We start from the raw sequence: 12,149 nt of genomic DNA, 5'->3' as shown, positions 1-12,149 counted from the left end.
CTCTCTGTCCATCCATCCTTTGCTCATCCATCATCCTTCCCTCTTTCCCTCCCTCCCTCCATTCCATGAATGTTCTCTAGTTACACATCAGGGGAATAAAACCCAGGTGTATCTGACGCAGCCCCTGCCTTTCTCCCCCACTTGACTCTCTCCCATGGCTCCTAACCAGCAAACCAAAATGCCCACCAGAGCTTGGTGAGAGGCATAGTAAGGACTGGTGGGGACTGTGGCAAACTGCAGAGCACATGTCCAGCTGTTGCTCTGAGGGAATGTGGGCCCAGTGTTGCCAGAGACTTCGGGTTGTGGCTGCTTTTCCCTCCCATGGTGCTCCGTGGACACTTCTCCCTGTCAGTACACTTGCACCTCTTGGTTCTTCAGGGCCGCACTGTATTTCATGTCACCATTCCCTCCAGTGGAGAAGGTGGCAGCAGGTTAGAGGAGCCGGCTGTGGCTTCAGACCCTCTGAGGTCTGGACCCCAACTCTGCCAGGTACTTGCTATGTGACCATGGGCAAGCTCCCAACCACTTTGAGTGTGTTTCTGCATCTGTAAATGCAGACAGTGTATGTGGGTCTTGCACAGGGCTGTTGTGCAAATCTGATGAGCCAAACACAGTTGAGTGGTGGGCACAGGGCCTGGTGCAAGCTAGGTGCTCAGTAAGTGCAGGATTCTCTGTCCTGCCTACCCCAAAAGAAGCAACATAGCCACCCATCCCCCTTTTACCTTGGAGGCCTTTTTTTAACCCTCAGCATAAGATTCAGGCCTGTGGCCTTTCCTGGCCAGCCGTCCCTTCAACCAGGGCCCCTAGGAGCCAGCAGCCTCTCTCAGGATTCACCTCTCCCCCGGCCCAGGAGAGCTCATGCCCGCAGAAGGGCAGAGACGGGGCCGCACCACCACAGGGCAGGCTGTCCAGGCGTGCTGACCACCAATGAGCAGGGGTGGCGAGGGCCTCAGGTCAGGCAGGGGTGAGGCCTGCCCCCCAGGAGCAGGGGCATCCAGGGAGCGCAGTCCAGAGAATACAGTCTGGACTCATTCCTACAAGGCTCTGAGGCCGGGGCCAGGTCCTCCCTCTGGATGATGGCACCAGGGAGAGAAACCGTTTCTTGGAAAGAAAAGAAAAATGAGAGAGAACAAGGATCGGGGTGGGGAAAACACCCGAGACAAAGAGGCATGGGCAGGTTTCTGGGTAGAAGGGAGTTGGGTGACGTCTGAGCTGAGACCTAGTGACTTTTTACCTAGGGCTAAGGGACAAGACGGAGCCATGGCAGGATGTACATGGGGAGAGCGGCTCCAGAGAGAGGCATCTGAGAGATGGCAGGGCCAATCCTTGCCAGCCGTGGAGGCGGTAGAAGGAACTGGGATTCTATTCCAGGGCAATGGGGAGCCACAGATGCTTCTATGCCAGGGAACAGCGCATTCTGAGTTACGTTTCCACAAGAAGGAGAGGGTTACCACAGACGAGAAGGGAGGGGGCAAGAACTGCCGCTGACCCCACCCAGCGCAAGCCCCGCAGACACTCAGAAGCATAAGGAAGCCAACAGGCCCAGAAATGGCCCCACCCTCTCCGTTCTGGAGGATGCACACACACATGCAACAGCGCCCAAACGCCAAACTTCATTTTCCAACTTTTGCTGCTCAGCAGCAAATAATAAAAAACTGTGTCAAAAACAAAGTAAAACTCTAAAATTCATATGGAACCACCAAAGACCCCGAATAGCCAAAGCAATCCTGAGAAGGAAGAATAAAGTGGGGGGGGAATCTCGCTCCCAAAATTCAAGCTCTACTACAAAGCCACAGTAATCAAGACAATTTGGTACTGGCACAAGAACAGAGCCACAGACCAGTGGAACAGATTAGAGACTCCAGACATTAACCTAAACATATATGGCCCATTAATATATGATAAAGGAGCCATGGACATACAATGGGGAAATGACAGCCTCTTCAACAGCTGGTGTTGGCAAAACTGGACAGCTACATGTAGGAGAATGAAACTGGATCATTGTCTAACCCCACACACAAAAGTAAATTTGAAATGGATCAAAGACCTGAATGTAAGACATGAAACCATAAAACTCTTAGAAAAAAAACATAGGCAAAAATCTCTTGGACATAAACATGAGTGACCTCTTCATGAACATATCTCCCCAGGAAAGGGAAACAAAAGCAAAAATGAACAAGTGGGACTATATCAAGCTGAAAAGCTTCTGTACAGCAAAGGACACCATCAATAGAACAAAAAGGAACCCTACAGTATGGGAGAATATATTCGTAAATGACAGATCTGATAAAGGCTTGACATCCAAAATATATAAAGAGCTCACGCTCCTCAACAAACAAAAAGCAAATAATCCAATTAAAAAATGGGCAGAGGAGCTGAATAGACAGTTCTCCAAAGAAGAAATTCAGATGGCCAACAGACACATGAAAAGATGCTCTACATCGCTTGTCATCAGAGAAATGCAAATTAAAACCACAATGAGATATCACCTCACACCAGTAAGGATCGCCACCATCCAAAAGACAGACAACACCACATGCTGGCAAGGTTGTGGAGAAAGGGGAACCCTCCTACACTGCTGGTGGGAATGTAAATTAGTTCAACCATTGTGGAAAGCAGTAGGGAGGTTCCTTAAAAAGCTCAAAATAGAAATACATTTTGACCCAGGAATCCCATTTCTAGGAATTTACCCTAAGAATGCAGCAGCCCAATTTGAAAAAGACAGATGCACCCCTATGTTTACTGCAGCACTATTTACAATAGCCAAGAAATGGAAGCAACCTAAGTGTCCATCAGTAGATGAATGGATAAAGAAGATGTGGTACATATACACAATGGAATATTATTCAGCCATAAGAAGAAAACAAATCCTACCATTTGCAACAACATGGATGGAGCTAGAGGGTATTATGCTCAGTGAAATAAGCCAGGCGGAGAAAGACAAGTACCAAATGATTTCACTCATCTGTGGAGTATAAGAACAAAGAAAAACTGAAGGAACAAAACAGCAGCAGAATCACAGAACCCAAGAATGGACTAACAGGTACCAAAGGGAAGGGGACTGGGGAGGGTGGGTGGGAAGGGAGGGATAAGGGTGGGGGGAGAAGTAAGGGGGTATTACGATTAGCATGTATAATGTGGGTGGAGGCACGGGGAGGGCTGTGCAACACAGAGAAGACAAGTAGTGAGTCTACAGCATCTTACTACGCTGATGGACAGTGATTAATGTAATGGGGTATGTGGGGGGGGACTTGGTGATGGGGGGAGTCTAGTAAACATAATGTTCCTCATGTAATTGTAGATTAATGATACCAAAATAAATAAATAAATAACCAAAAAAAGTGAAACTCTCCTGTAGTCCAGCTACCCTTCCTTCTTTCTTCCTCTTTGTAAACACATATGTAGATAATTTCAATAAATTTCCTTTATTATGGAATTTTTTCTTAACAGTGTTAATTTTATAATTTGGAAGAAATTCTTAATTTCTCTAAAAATGGCCTCCCCATGGGGCCAAGGAAGCCAGCAGGAGGCACTCAGGAGCTCCCGAGTTGTCTGCTGCACCCAGTTCGGCTGCCCGTGGGCCAGGCTTGGGGGTGGGTGGGTTCACCCCATCATTGATCTCCAGGCTGCTGCGCCCCGAAGCGTACACAAGGCTCGGGGTAGAGCTGGCAGGGGAGCAGGATGATAAGCAGAGCCAGGCACTTATCGGCCCCAACAGCAGGCCCGGGAGGTATCTGGGTGGCCAGGTGCCCACCTCAAGCCGTGCCCTGTGCGGACACCCAGCCCCAGGGCATGGGGGGCACAGGCCCTGTTATTCTCGTTGTGTAGTCCCCAACAGGGGCTCCCAGTTCAGTGTTTGTGTCTCTGGGGCACAAACACAAGTGTGACTCAGCAACCAGGGCAGGGACATGGAGGGACACACTGGGCTGGCTTTGGGATGCAGAAGGGGAGGACAACTGGGTGGGGGTGAGGGCCCAGTTCTCTGGGTGGGGCAGCCTGGGGCCTCCAGATTCAAGATTCTCTGGTCCAAATCCTGGCTTTGCCACATACCAGCTCTCTGGCCTTGGGCAAGGCGGCTGCATCGCCCAGGCCTTGGTTTTCGCATCTGTGAACTGGGCACGGCCGACCTCCCACGGGTTGCCGGGAGGGCTTAAGGAAAGCATAGCCACAAAGCCATTGGAAATTCAATAAATGTCAGTTTTCATGAGTTCTGACACTCAGAAGACAACCTCAGTCCCAGGGCTGAGAGGCTAAGCATGTCGGCGGGTGGGGGTGTCTGGTTTGACTGGAAACACAGGGTCCTTCATCCACAGGTGGGACCCCAACAGGCAGTGGGCAGTTTTCACAGGAATTAGGGTGGTTTTCCCACTTCTGCCAGCAATTGTTTGCTCAGCATTCCCACTGGCATGGGCCTGGGAGCTCCGTGGCCCAGGTGCCTACCCCATACCAGGCCTGCACTGGGCGCTTAATGTAAGTCACCTCCTTTCGTCCAGTGAGAGCCCAGGGACAGCAACTGTGGGGATTGTCCCATTTGCAGGCAATGTGACCATGACCCAGTTGTCCCCCAAGGTCAGCTTGTGACAAGGGAACTGCAGAGCCAGCGGTGCCTGAGCATCGGACTCTTTGCCCTGTGCCATGTTGGCCCAGAGGGGGTCTCCCTGCCTGGAGGAGGTGTGCAGGGTGGAGAGGCGGGGAGGGAGCCCCAGCTGAGATGGTCCATCCCAAGCTCCTAGAGGCCACATCCCAGGCTGTGGCATCAGACAGACAAGTCCAAGCCTGGATCGACCACTTCCAACCATACCACCTCACCCCTCTGGGCCTCAGTCTTCCCCTCTGTAAAACAGGACTGTTAACCTGCTCCTCACGCGAGGGTTCTGACAAGGAAATGAGCCAGCACTCCAGGGATCATCAAATCAGACACCATCCCCCAGGCAGCCCCAACCCAGTGCCCTGCTCAAGGGCCCAGATGCAAAACACTTAGATTCTCAAGTCCTGCATAAACGTGAGACGCCGCAAGATGACCGTTCACCAAACTTGAACACATCAATGAGGCGGAAGCTTGAGCCGTCCTCCCAGAACTGCCCCTAGGGAGCCAGGGACTCAGGCAAGTTCCATGCGTACTCTGAGCCTCAGTTTCCCCAGGTGTGAAATGGGCATGATGATGACAGACCCAGCTCACCTGGTGTGAAGGTTGAGACAACACAGGCTGAGTCAGCAAGTCTTCACATAGCCCTGTGTGACAGGGACACTACCAACCTGGACTCACGGCACGATGCTAGAGAAGCCCGAGACAGAAACCGCAAGTTGTCTGCATAAAGAACATTCCATCTCCCTTCTTAGTAACAAGTCTTTACACCCAGTTGCACACCTTCATTCTCTACCCTCCCCTGCAGTTAGGTATGGCCAAGTGACTTAAGTTCTGGCCAATAATGTGGAAGAGGATTCATAGTATGCAACTTCTGGGATTTCTTCTTGGGAAGTTTCAGCTTGAGGTACTCCTTTCATCTCCCCCTTCTGCCTTTTGGTGCCTGGAACTCAGACATGATGGTTGGAGCTGCAGCAGCCACCTTGTTCCATGAGATGGAGTTCCTAATCCTAAGTAATACAAGCCCTCAAGACTGTGTATATTCAGAGTCTGGGTTGCAAAGGACAGAGAAAACATATGAAATAGGCTTAAGCAAAAGGGGGAATTTATTAGCTTTAGTAACAGAGAAGTCCAAGCTCTAGTCTAGGCTTACCTGGAAAGAGGGTCCCCCAATGATGTTACCAAGACCCCATCTCTTCCACTTTCCAACTCTACTTTCCCTTCTGCTGGCTTCCTTCCCGAGCAGTTTCTCCATGACCCCACCCCCACTTCGCCAGCAGCTCCAGGCTTATCTGCTCTTCACTTGGCTTCCCCAAAAGGACGGCTTTCCTTCCCAAGAGTTGCAGCAGCAGCCCGGATTGACTCTCACTGAACCAGATGGGGTCACATGCCTATCCCCGAACCAATCACTGTGGCCGGGGAACTAGAACATGACGATTGTCTGAGCAGATCCAGGGTAGCCCAAGGGTGGGGCAGGGCAGGCTCCCCAAAGGAAAGCCCAGGCTTATTCCCCCAGGCAGGGGAGGGACGGTGAGCAGGCAGGACGTGCAGATGCCACCCAGGGACCAATCATGGAAGGAAGAAAGTGAAGTTCAGAGAGGGCAAGGGCTAAGGGAGCCCTCCTCCAACCCCAAGCCTGAGGGCAGAGGCACGGAGGGGACATTGTGTGGCTCCCGCTCCCAGCCTGGTCCCTTCATTACACCCAGAGGGGAAGCAACAACCCAGTGGCCTCAAAGATGACCTTTTCTCTTCTTTGCGCCTCAGATTGCTCATCTGAAAAGTGGGGTGATCATGAGATTCCAATAAGGGAAGTGTCTCTGTACACAGTTCTCACCTGCCACTGCCCTCCCCAGCTGGAGGTTCCCAAGTGACTGCCACCTTCTGGACCCTGCTGGGATCCCCCACTGCTCGCATAGCAGCCACATTCCACGGAAGTCCCAGTCTGCTGTGCCCCTCCCCTTGCCCCATCCCCCTGCTAGCTCAGAAGGTAAACAGCTACCAGACCTGTGAACAAGCCCAGCTGGCAGGGAGGGCCTCTCTGCACCTCCTCTGGGCCTCTGAAAAGGAGGCAAAACAGGCCCTGCCCGCGGGACTGCTGTGCCAAGCAGGGAGCCCAGGATGGTCGGTGGCAGCCCAGGTCTGGCATGCCGGTCCATGCGGGGCTGTCCAGGCTGGGTGCCCATGAGCAGTGGTTTATTCAGGAGGTGAACCCAGGAAGCTCAGGACTGGGTTCCGGGTAGGTTCAGGGTGGGACATGGGACAGGGATGGAAGGGGTGTGTTATGGAGTCACTCATCACCACAGACAACTAGCACTCCATTCTGCTGGAAACAGCTATCCCCTAAAGCACAGTGATCCCCAAAAGGGGTACTCACCCCAATTCCCACCTGGCCCTGCTTGGGGCTGCTCCCAGGGGTTCATTCCCCAGCTACCCTCTGAAGGCCACAGGGAAGCTTTCCATGGGAGTTGCAGGTGCCGGCCATCGAAATCCCCTCTGTGACAAGCTGGAAGGAACCGCCTTGGACAGGCCCATTCACAGCTTGGCCCCTGCCACCCCTTACCTGCCCACCTGCCGCCTCCTCCCTCCCACCCAAGCCCTCCCAGCCCATGGAGCCTGGCTCACATCCCACTTCTCTCTTCCCCAAGTGGGTCAAGACCCTAAGCACTTCAAAACTATGGCTGCTGCTGACATGCAAGGCCCTGGCTTAGCACAGAGTCCACACACAGCAGCAGTGCTGGGCCTGACATGCAGTCCGCGTGAGGGAATGTGTCGTGGGAGTGGTGTGTGTGTATCTCTGTGCATGTGTATCTATATATATGGGTGTGTGTGTACATGGATATCTGTGTGTGTCTCCAGGCATATGTGTGTGTGAATCTAAACTATGTAAATGAGTGTGATGTATCTCTGTGGATACGCATGTACGGTGTCTCGATATGTACATGTATACATGTGTCTGTGTATATGTGCATGTGTTCTGACATATATCTGGGTGTGAGTGTCCATGCACAGCACATAAGATGCATGTGTGTGTATGTGACTGCGGATGAATATCTGAGTCTGTGCATGTACAATTGTGTGTGTCTATGTGCATGTGTGCCTGCCTGTTTTGTGTGTATCCATGTTTATACATGTGTCTATGTGCACAGAGGAAGAAGATATGTGCATGTAGGTGTGTGCATGCGTGGGTGTGTGTGGCCTGGCCCTCTGGGTGTGATGCCGACAAGGAAGGAGCTGGTGGCTCCCTCAGCCCCTTCCTGTGCCCTACTCCCTACATATACACTCCTGTGCTGGCGGCCAGGGACAGAGCAGAGAAGGAACAGGGCGTCCCCACCCTCAGAGGAGGACATGGCCCCCTTCACAATGAGGCCCGGGCTAGGTGGAGGCCCAGTGAGTGCACCACACTGGCCTGGCCACAACCCTCCCCTCAGCGGCAGACCACCTCCGCCATCTCCCTGGGGGCCTGGGCAACGGCGGCTCCACCCCTCCCTGTCCCAGCTGGCCTGTCTGTGCGGTGGGGACCCTCAGAGTGCTCACCGTGAGAAGCACTTGGCGCAGCGCCTGACCTGGGTCAGAGCCACAGATGGCGGCAGCTGGAGCCACCGTACCCATGATTCCCGTGGCTGTGACTGTGGCCACGTCCCACGTCCACAGAGATGATGGCCCTGCTACCCACAGCTCACCCCTGCCCTCCACACAGACTTTGAAAACTCTCTTTCCTGGGTCTGCCACAACCCAGAGCCCTCAATCCTGGGAGGATGTTTTCAAGTCCTCAAGGCCCATCCCAGAAGCTGCCACCGGCCGATAGAGACAGGAAACACGCTGGCCACGAGTGGCCCTCCTGATAACCTGGCAGCACCCACAACCCCCTCCCTGGCCCCCAAGCCCGTATCAGCTGCAGCAAATGCCTCCTCTGAGCGGGGAGCCCCACGCTGACCTCTCTGAACCCTTGCCAGTGTCTGCAAACCAAGACCCAGTGGAAAGTGGGAAGAGCAGGCAGGTGTCCCTCATAAGAAAAGCCCTGGGGATGGTGCAGGGAAGGTGCCCCCAGGCCCACCCTGAGCCCCTTCCTGCATGGGGGTGACCCCATCTCACTTCAGAGCCGAGGGTTGACCATGTGAAGTTGTCAGTAGGTGGGGGCCAGCCCTGGCTGCTCAGCCCTGCACAGCTGCTCCCGGTCCATGCAGCCCCTGGCCCTGTGCCCTGTGGACATCACAGGGACTCTGGTCTGGCCCCTCTCCATTCTTCCAGCCCCAGCTTTTCCTGGCTCAGATCTGCCTAGCACCCTCCAACCTGAAGAGATGGTCCTAAAACGCCCACCAGTGTCCTCAGCCTGAAATCTCTGATGCCCATTTGCCATCATCTGAGTCAAGTTCAGAATGATTGTAGGCCTTGGTTTCCCTGCTGTTCCTGGCACAGCACCAGGTGTGGGGGGCACAGCAGTCATCCTCCATCACTCTGTGGTATAAACTGCCCATCAGTACCTGAAATTGTCCTGTTTGCATGTGCATTGCCTATCCTGCTACATTATAAACCCCAATGGGCAGGACTGTGTCTGTTTTATGACCATCCCGTGCTTTGCATGTGACCCAGCACACATTTTTTAGAACAGATGAATAAGGCAATTGAATGGTGAATTCATATCCTCACCAGTCTTAATACCTCATCTAGAAGGTCCCTCTGATTTCCCCAGAAAGAATGGAGGCTCCAGCTGAGTTCTGGGAGATGCTAGAACTATCTTGGGTTTGGCCACCTCTGTCCTAGACCAAGACTCCCCTTCCTAACTATGGGACCTTATGTCCTACTGGGCTGTCAGCACCCCCGGGACAACTGACCTGAGCGCCTGACGCTTTGCCCTCTCAGCAGGCCTCACTCAGCTGCTTGGGAAACCGGCCCCTCTTCCATGTGGTACTGGGTTCTAGGCAGAGGGAGCAGCAAGTGCAAGGGCCCTGGGGTGGGATGCATGGAACAAGGAGGCCAGTGTGGCTGGAACAGGGGCAGTGAGGGGAAAGCAGCAGGAGAGGAGCTTAGGGAGGTGACCAGGCTGGAGCTGGGGAGATGCAGAGACCAGGGGGCGGCCCTGCGCGGAGCACAGTCTGGGGACGAAGAGCAGTACGGAGCCACCAACGTCACACCACCCCCGCTCCCAGGGCTGTGCTCGGAGCCAGTCGGTCCTCCCCGGGAGCTTGGGCAGACTGCTGGGCGAGGAAGCACCAGAGCTGCCTCCGGGGAGGATGGAGGTGCCGGGGGCACAGCGTCCGTCCTGTCACTGGGTGCCCAGGGGCCAGTGCAGGGGAGGTGCTCGATGAACCGTGGTCAGTTAAAATCCCCAGTTCCCAAGCAGGAAGGAGTGTGACCCCACCTCCAAGTGGGCCCCCCCACCCCCCCGGGAACACCCTGCGGGGGAGCAAAGGCTCCCACTTGGAGAGGAAGATTACAGACCAAGTTTTTCTTTAAAGAAAACAAGTTTTATTTTTATAATCAGAACGTTCTAATAAAAATATTATAATAACAGTAGCTACCTTTATTTTCTGGGCCTTGACTGTGCCAGGCATGCGGAGAAGCCCTTGCCTGCGTCAGCCGGCCCCCCGAGGCCTCCCGCTTCCCTGAGGTAGGTCCGAAGGAATGCCCCCAGCGGCCCCAGCTTCCAGCCCGCCTTCCCCCGACTCCCTCTGCGGGGCTGCCCCTCCCCCCCCGCGCCTCCTCCCCCAAGGCAGGACCAGGGCCTCCTGCTGACCCCTACTGCCTCCGCAAGCCCCGCTGTGGTCTGTGGGGACGTGGTCTGTGGGGACGTCTTGCCTGCCCCTCTCAACTGGACCCCCAAGGAAGGCAGGATGCGTCTCTGCCCCATCCGGTCACGCAGGCGGGTATACAGCAGGCGGCATTAAGGGCAGGGAGGGTGGGGCCACACGATCTGCACTCTGAACCTCCCCGCCCTGCTGCCTGGGACACTGAGGTCTAGCCCCCCAGCCAGCACGTCACCTTGCACCCCTCAGGTGGGGAAAGGGACAAACTTCTGAGACAACTCACTGTTGCTGAGTGAGACCTCCTGTCTGGAGACGCCCCCCTCTGGGGGCTCCCGGCACTGGGGCGGGCAGACACCTTATACAAATACTGTCACTGTCTCCTCGGGCGGAGCCATCAACAAAACAAGTCTCTTAAAGTCAAAAATAGGTTTTGGATTCTTGGTGGCAGGAGTCTCCGTTGAAAAAATAGACTGAAATTCTGAAGTCATCTTAGTAGCAAAACAATGATGATAAGAAAAGAAGTCGCAACTTCGAAGGAAAGGGACTGGGGCTGGCTGGCCCACCGCCGGAGGCCCTGCTGCATCTGGGGCGGCGGTGGCCCTGGAGGAAGCCGCCCACGTGCCATCACTTAGGAAATGAGAAGTCAGGAGGTGGGTGCTCCCCACACCACCTTCTGCCACGGTTCACAGCTTGTGCGATGGAGTTGCCCTAAGTAGTCAGTTCACTTGCTTTGAGGTTTCCCTGGAGTAAGGCATCTCTGCACGGCCTGGAGGGCAGCTGGCGTCTGCAGAGGGCTGAGGGGCCCCGCCCGGCCGCCTGGTGGGCAGGGAAGGTGCAGGAAGAAGGCTGGTGCTGTGTGCAAGGTCGGGGCAGCATCTGCAAGTCGCTCTGGTCGTTCCTTTCTCAGGGAGTCCACCCTCCAGGTGTGGCAGGGCCCGGTTCTGAAGTGAAGCAGTCTCCAGGCCTCTGGAGGCCCAGGCGGGGTTCCCGTGGGGTCTGCAGAGGCACAGGCGCAGGTGAGCCCCGGCCCGGTGGCGGGAGGCCGCGATCGGGGCGGCGCGGCCTCACTGCATCCTGTCGGGCTGCAGCTGTGGAGAGTGGTACTGCACGAAGGTGGCGCCCGCGGGGGCTGCGGCCGCCAGGGCCTGAGGCATGGCCGCCGCGTAGCTGTAGCCCATGAAGCTGGCGGGCGAGGCGGCATACGGGTACTGGTCGAAGGTGGCTGGCGGGTACTGGGCGTAGGCTGGGCTGGCCGGTGTGTATTCGATGTAGGGCGAGGGCAGCGACGGGACCGGGGCAGCCGGGATCACTACACTGGGCTGCACAATGGCTTGCGGGTAGATGTAGTGGGGGGTCAGCCTGTGGGCCCAAACAGAGAGGGTCAGGGTCCGGAGGCAGAGTGGGGGAAACGCAGCCAGCTCCCGGGAGGAGTGGATAAAGCAGGAGGCCTGGGGGATGCCGCGTCCCCCAGCCCAAACCTCTACTTCCGCATCTGTAAAAGGGGTACAGTGACAACAGCGAGGCGTTCCTGGAACACGGCAGGCACGGTCCCGCTGCAGGGCCTCTGCACCGACTGCCCCACTGCCTGCAGTGCACGTCCCCAGCTACCCCCGCCTTCCGTCTGTCCTCACGTCTCCTCCTCAGCGAGCCCTGCATCCCACATGACCAGCTGCATGACTGGGGTGGAGTGTTAAAAAATGACTTCGTTTTCGGATGGCAACAGAGAGCATCAAAGCCAGTGGACCCTTTGGAGCACAGGTGCCACGTGGCCACCCGGGCAGTGCATCCATGAAGCCGGCCCCACGCACCCCTTTCCTGCT

At 55.3% G+C, this 12,149-nt stretch overlaps 1 protein-coding gene across 2 annotated transcripts in view; it reads right to left on the bottom strand.

Annotated features, from left to right (window-relative positions):
- RBM38 (RNA binding motif protein 38) overlaps window positions 1-12,149 on the bottom strand; it is a 51,646-nt gene that overhangs the window by 26,785 nt on the left and 12,712 nt on the right. The window contains exon 4 of one of the 2 annotated variants that reach the window (XM_036901898.2): window positions 10,471-11,688. The exons of the other annotated variant lie outside the window; for it this stretch is intronic. Within the exon in view, the coding sequence (XP_036757793.2) occupies window positions 11,394-11,688 (295 nt within the window). The 3' untranslated portion in view covers window positions 10,471-11,393. Of the gene's footprint in view, window positions 1-10,470; window positions 11,689-12,149 lie in introns of those variants that run through there. 2 annotated transcript variants of the gene reach the window in all.

This window comes from Manis pentadactyla, chromosome 5 (genome assembly GCF_030020395.1).
Source record: "Manis pentadactyla isolate mManPen7 chromosome 5, mManPen7.hap1, whole genome shotgun sequence".
NCBI lineage: Eukaryota > Metazoa > Chordata > Mammalia > Pholidota > Manidae > Manis > Manis pentadactyla.
This window is presented reverse-complemented; position numbering and strand designations above follow the sequence as displayed.